A 6,714-nucleotide genomic window follows, 5' to 3' on the forward strand; every position below is an offset into this window, starting at 1 on the left:
AAGACCCGAAAATGAATACAAATCATTTTATGCATTTGTTTTGCTTATAATTAATTGTTTAATAATTTAATTCGAATGTAAATTGATCATAGTTGCTTTGACAATGTATGTGCACCTTATAACTCAAACCAGACAATCGGGTCGTGTATGGGGTGTTACAACAATAATGACTTTATATGTACAATCTATTACCCGGGGTTGCTTAAAAATGATGGTTTCTAATAAATATCTTGACCATATGGCATGCCAACTAGGGGTGAGAAAAACTAAATTTGATTCGAAAAAATTGGGAAAAAAATCAAATTTTGAGTTCATCCAATAGGGCTATTTGAGTACACTCGGATAAGTAATTTGAATTTTGAATTCGAGTCGAGTTAAAATTTGTAATTCAAATGACTCGAATAATTTGAATAACAGATTGGCAATCGGGTCATGTATGGGGTGTTACAGCAATGATGAATTTATATGTACAATCAACCACCTGGGGTTCCTGAGAAATGATGGTTTCTAATCAATATCTTGACCCTATGACATGCCAATTAGGGTGAGAAAAACTCAATTCGATTAAAAAAATTGAATTTTGAGTTCATCCAATCAAGTTATTTGAGTAAACTCGAATAAGTAATTCAAGTTTCGAGTTTCAGTCAAGTTAAATTTTGTAATTCAATTAATTTGAATAATTCGAATAACAGATTAGTGTAAAAAGTCTCTTAGTCCCTGCCAATTTTGGAAATAAGCGAGTTGGTCTCTCTTAACAAAAATTATAAAAACAATTCAAATTGATTTTCAAAAATTCAAAATAATTTTCAAAAAGTTCTAAATATATATGAAGAAAGTTAAAATTTTAAAAATTTTCTAAAATAATATTTTTGGGACCTAAATAAGTTAATTAATGGTTCAAGTTTATTATACTAAAGTATCTTATTTTTTATTATTTTACTTTGAAAAAGTTCTCAAATATATATGGTTTCAAAATTATGTGCTCTAACATGGAATTAATCATAATGTAACAAGATTTTAATTTAACATGTTTAATTTTTTTTAGTTTAACTCAAACAATTTCACTCAGTTTGGTTCGACTCTACTCTACTCGACTCAAATTTCATTTCACTCGACTTGATTTGAAAAAAATTTTAAATTGAGTTAGGAAGATAAAATAAGACTTTTCAACTAGACTAACTAAAAAAAAATTTACTCTATTCGATCGAACGTTCACCCCTAATGCCAACTATATCTGACTCTACTCGAACAGCTAATAGGGTAACCAAATTTTTTATTTTATTATATAGATCAATTCACTTTCAACCATTCCTGATTTATCATCAATTCATCATATTATATAGCATATTCCAACACAAATTCACACCAATTATCATATATCAATTAATTCATGAAATTTTCATTCTATTCAATTTAGTCCTTATCTCAATATTCAATCTCAACCATAACAATTCAATTTAAATAATCACTGACAACTCACCTCAATACCATATAATGTAAAATGTCATGAATATAGAATAACTAAATTGATCACGAACCATAAAAATACAAACCAAATTTTCGAGTCACTCATTAACAACTTTCGTTTTTCTTTTTCTTTTCGAAGGTTTTGCATCGATGTTGGCTACGTATAATCACAAAACATATAACACATCAATTTTAATTCAATTCACAATCAAATAGAATATCAAGCATATTTTACAATTTATTCAATTTAATCCTTAAACCTAGGACAAGCATAACTTTCGATCTAAAGCTTTAAATTAAAATCCAATTTCACATATACTCATTAGGAACCTCCTAATTTCTATTATTACTAAAATTTCATAATATTTTTTCATTTTATTCAATTTGGTTCCTACGAAACTAACAATTAGATTTTACAATTTAGTCCTTTTCATTAACTAAACTTAATTTCTATCAATTTCACACTTAATTAATCCAATTCTCAACAATGGAAACTTATAAAAACTTCAAAAATTGAAAAAATTGATATATGAGCTAGCTAAATCAAGCTCTCATGATTTAGTTTCCATAAAAATTCAAGAAAAATGGCTAGTGACTTACTTAAATATAGTGGTCGAATGTTCAAACTAAGTTAAAGTTTTCTTCTTCTTTTTTTCTTTCTAATGGTTTCGATGGCTTAAGGGAGGAAGATGACAACTTCCCAGTAAGTGTTTTCTTTATATACTAATATTAATCCTTAGTTAATCTTAATTTATTCTTTAATTAAACTATTTTTAATTAATAACTTAACCTTAAACAGTTTATCATTACCATCCACTGGCTATATGAAAACAATGGTTTAATAGCCATTTTAGTCCATAGGATAATTACTATCTAGGTCCCTAAGTCATTCCTAATTAAAAATCTATAGCGATTGGAATTTTACAATTTAGTCCATGGACCTTAATTAACCACAATTTCATCTAAATTTTTTAATCGAATTTCAATTCATCTATATAGTAACTCCATAAATATCTCTATTTAATATTTACTAACTTGAGTTATAGAAAACAAGGTCTCAAAATCACAATTTTCGACACCATTGGAAACCAGGTCATTACAAATGCAATCAAGGAAGAAACCTAACCTTCTTCATTTGAGGTGTTCCCAAAACCAGAATATCATGATGATAATATTGGTGAATTTACTGAATTTGAGTACCAAGCCCAAGAAAAGGTTAATATGAATCCGAATGTGCTAATAATCTGAGCTGCAAGGTGAACCTGATAGTTTTTATCTACTGAGCTATTATCTATCTACATATGAGTAGCCAAGCTATTATTGGACACTCAAACTTAACACACATGGGCAAAAATTTCTTGAATATGCTCACAAATTGCTCAATTTGAATTAATGTTCGATTGAAGACAATAGTGAGTTTGCAGTCACCAACTTATTCCGTCAAAAAATTTTGTGAAACTCAACAATGATGTAAAAAAAGTTTTGGTTGTGTGAAAAAATCAATGAAGGGAAAGGCTATTTATAGGCATGGTAAAAAAATTATATAGAACTCGACATCTATGTGTTTCGATGTCCATTGAATGAATTTACTAAGATTAGGTTAACCCCAAATGATGAAATTTAAAATATAGAAGAACTCAACACCCATTATGTTCTTGTGAATACATTTATTAGAGTTATGTTTTCCAAACTGATAAAATTTTAATTAAAGTAGACTTGAACACTACTTTTTAAGGTTAAAATCCTTAAAAGTCAAAAATTAAATGCAAACAAATTATATATAACTCGACATTCATGAGTGTTAAGGTCTTCTTTTATTAAATACAATTAAAAAGCTAATAGTCATCACTAAATGAAAATACCCTGGTGTTTATTTTGCAATCAACTCGACACTTGTAGGTGTCAAGATCTTTGAATATACACTAGATGCACTTTTTGTACTTTCCGAGAATCTTGGGCTTGGAAATAAAATCAACTGCTTTACTCTTAAAGAAACCTGACACTCGTGAATATTAAACTACTATTCTAAAAAACAACCTTAAAAATATCTATTTTAGTAACTAATTTTTTTCACTATATTCAAATAAAAAACAAATTAACTTGAGGTAATGATAAATATATATATTGTAATTCATGGAGAGGGATTCACTTTAGGCTTATTCATGGGTCGGGCCACCTGGCCCGGCTTGAAGGTCCACTCGAAATGTGGGAGGGTTTGAGAAAAAATTAGATTCGAAAAATAGGCTTAGATAAAAAAATAAGGTCTGTTTAAAAAACTTTAATTTGTTCAATAAATATTAATATATACACTTTTTAGATCGATATGATAAATATATCAGATCGATTTGAAAATGTATATGCATGAAAAGTATTATTATATCAAAAAATTCAGAAGTTAAATAATTAAATCATTAATTATACAAAAATATATAGAAGAGTACAAAATCATTTTTAACTTTAAAGTTTAAGAACCAATTTAAAATGAGAATTACAGTAAATTATTAATTATATAAAAATATATAGAAGAGTACAAAACCATTTTTAACTTTAAAGTTTAAAAATCAATTTAAAATGAAAATTACAGTAATTAACTTTAAAATTTTTATAAATATTAATAATTTGGACTGAAATATAAAGTTAATAATTGTAATAAATTTGACCAGTTAATTATTTTTTAAAAAAATAAATATAAGAAAACTTAAAACTGGGAAGTAGGGGAATCTTATGTAAAAGGGAAAAGAAATTTTCCAACGGTGGAGCGACAAGCATTCGCGGAAACACGGGGCCGCTCATGCCCAGGACTTTGGAATCTATAACCTCTTCACTTCCCCTCATCCCAAGGCACTGTTCCCACACTAAACCCACTACTCCCCGCTAACCCAACCCCCTAACTCAACTCAACTCCTGGGTTTAGTCTCCCTTCCCCCCTCCCCGCCTCTTTAAAACCCTCCTTCCTCTCTCATTTCTCACCCTTATTCTCTCTCTCTTCCATTTCTCCATTGTTAACACCAGCCAGCCACCCTGCCTGCGCAACCAAGTTTCAGAGAGTACATTGGTTTTCATGCTAAGCCAGGAAAAGTGTAGTACTACATAGTTGTTGAGTTGAGTCTTGAATCTTGAGTCCGATCATGAGTTGCAACGGCTGCCGAGTCTTACGGAAAGGCTGCAGTGAGTCTTGTATATTACGTCCTTGTTTGCAATGGATTGAGAGCCCTGAAGCTCAAGGCTACGCCACTGTTTTCGTTGCCAAGTTTTTCGGCCGTGCTGGTCTCATGTCCTTTATTTCCGCCGTTCCTGAATCTCAACGCCCTGGTATGCCCATGCCCTCTATCTTTTCTCTCTTTTTGTTCTTCTCTTATTGTTTCTCATACCAAATTCTGACTCCAATTGCTTCTTAATCTTTGGATCAGCTTTATTCCAGTCGCTGTTGCTCGAAGCTTGTGGGAGAACAGTGAACCCTGTGAACGGAGCCGTGGGGCTTTTGTGGACCGGAAACTGGCACGTTTGCCAAGCGGCGGTGGAAACCGTCCTGCGAGGAGGATCTCTACGTTCCATGCCTGAACTCATGTCTCCGACGCCAGCATCCGACAAAACGTCCGAAGCCACGTGCACGGACATGTGGAAATTGCGAGAGACATCCACGAATCTCAACTCCAACTGTCGATTCTCAAATTCGAGATCCAGGGTTTCACCCAAGCGTAAAAGAGTCGAAGAAGAATTCAAGAAACTACAGCCCTCTGATCTAGATCTTGGCTTGACCCCGAGCTTTACAGGCAAGCGAGCTACCGATAATCGACGACCAGGGACTCCGTCTATGAACTCGGAGGAATCTGTGACGACGACGTGCTTCGAAAGTGTTTTTGCAGATCAACAAGGGCAAGGCAGCAGAGGAACTGATAAAAAATTACTCAAGTTGTTTGTTTGAAGAGGAGGGTTTTTTTTTTTTTGGAATGATCTAGTTTCGATGTAATATTCTTCATTTCTACCGCTACCACCACCGCAACCGGGGTTTAGATTATTTTTGGATACTTCTGGGGAGGTGTTTCCCCGGAAATGAATTTTCCGGCGAGTTTGTGTATTATCGGCACATGGGATTTCTCTCTTTTTTTACTTTTTATCGGATTATTTTTTGGTGTTAAAAGCTGTGAAATTAGAGAGAAAAATGAGAATCTGTCGGTGATCCTTTAAAATCAATTTTCTTTGGCTACTATGTAACCCTTCTCTTTTCATGATCTTTGTGTTTAAGTCATGATTGTATGCATGGCACGAATAAATCAGACTTATATTTTTCCCAGTTTATGATCTTAGATGAGAGATCAAAGCTTTAGTTGTTTTGTTTTTTAAGAATTTCTGATTGGTCAGGAAATTATCAAGTATACCCCACTATTTATTTCTAATCTAAATCATCACCCACTCTTTAATTAAAATCAAGACTTCAACATATGTTTTCATTCTTAATGGCCATATATATGTGATTCACAAATTTTAATAATAAATTATGATGCTCATATTAAATTCGATCTCTGTAGGAAGTGTTAATATATATATTTGGGTTGAAGGTTTGAATTTAATTTCTTGTATCATTGCATTCAAGTCCATATATTTATTAATGTTATAGGCAGCCCAGTGATGGCCGACAAATTACAAGTTGAGGGTCGAAATATATTTCATCATCAGTGAAGTCAGCACATGTAACTTCCAAGCCAATCTAGGGAGTTGGTTTCAAGCATCGACCCATCCATCCATCTCCTCTCCTCTTAAAAAGTAAGAAGATAAAATTGATATTGTAAGGCAAAATACGTGGCAATGAGTGTATGCCTCCATTTTCATTGGAGGAAAAGATTAAAGCAGGCAAACAATGTTTCGGCATAACCAACAAAACTAGGGTCTTTGGTCTGGCTGCTGTTGTTGTGTACATAAACTGTGAATTCATCCCCCTCTCTCCCATATAAATATATAAATCCAAAATTTTCTTCAAAGCTCACTCATTGCATTCCAAAACTGGCTGGCTCTACGGGAACTCACTATTATTATTATAAATATAAATCCATGGTGATGGTTATCCACAACAAATTCACATTTGCATAAAAGGAAAAGAAAAAAGGCGCAGAGTGTGGCGATAGGGAAATGAATGAGTTTAGGGAAGGGCAATAGAGAAAACAGATGGGATGGGGCCTTTGGGACCTTTCGGCGGCTTTTGGAGAGTGCAAAGAGACGTAGATGGTGAAACTCATACTTCGAAAGAAT

General features: G+C 32.6%; 1 protein-coding gene across 1 annotated transcript; it reads left to right on the forward strand.

Annotated features, from left to right (window-relative positions):
- The first annotated feature begins 4,163 nt into the window (after positions 1-4,163).
- On the forward strand, positions 4,164-5,761 carry LOC107899435 (LOB domain-containing protein 38). Its single transcript, XM_016825154.2, has 2 exons — positions 4,164-4,779; positions 4,878-5,761. The coding sequence occupies exons 1-2, from the start codon at positions 4,596-4,598 to the stop codon at positions 5,390-5,392; spliced, it is 699 nt and encodes a 232-aa protein (XP_016680643.1). The 5' UTR covers positions 4,164-4,595; the 3' UTR covers positions 5,393-5,761.
- The last annotated feature ends 953 nt before the right edge of the window (positions 5,762-6,714 follow it).

Source organism: Gossypium hirsutum, chromosome A11, assembly GCF_007990345.1.
Source record: "Gossypium hirsutum isolate 1008001.06 chromosome A11, Gossypium_hirsutum_v2.1, whole genome shotgun sequence".
In the NCBI taxonomy this organism is placed as follows: Eukaryota; Viridiplantae; Streptophyta; class Magnoliopsida; order Malvales; family Malvaceae; genus Gossypium; species Gossypium hirsutum.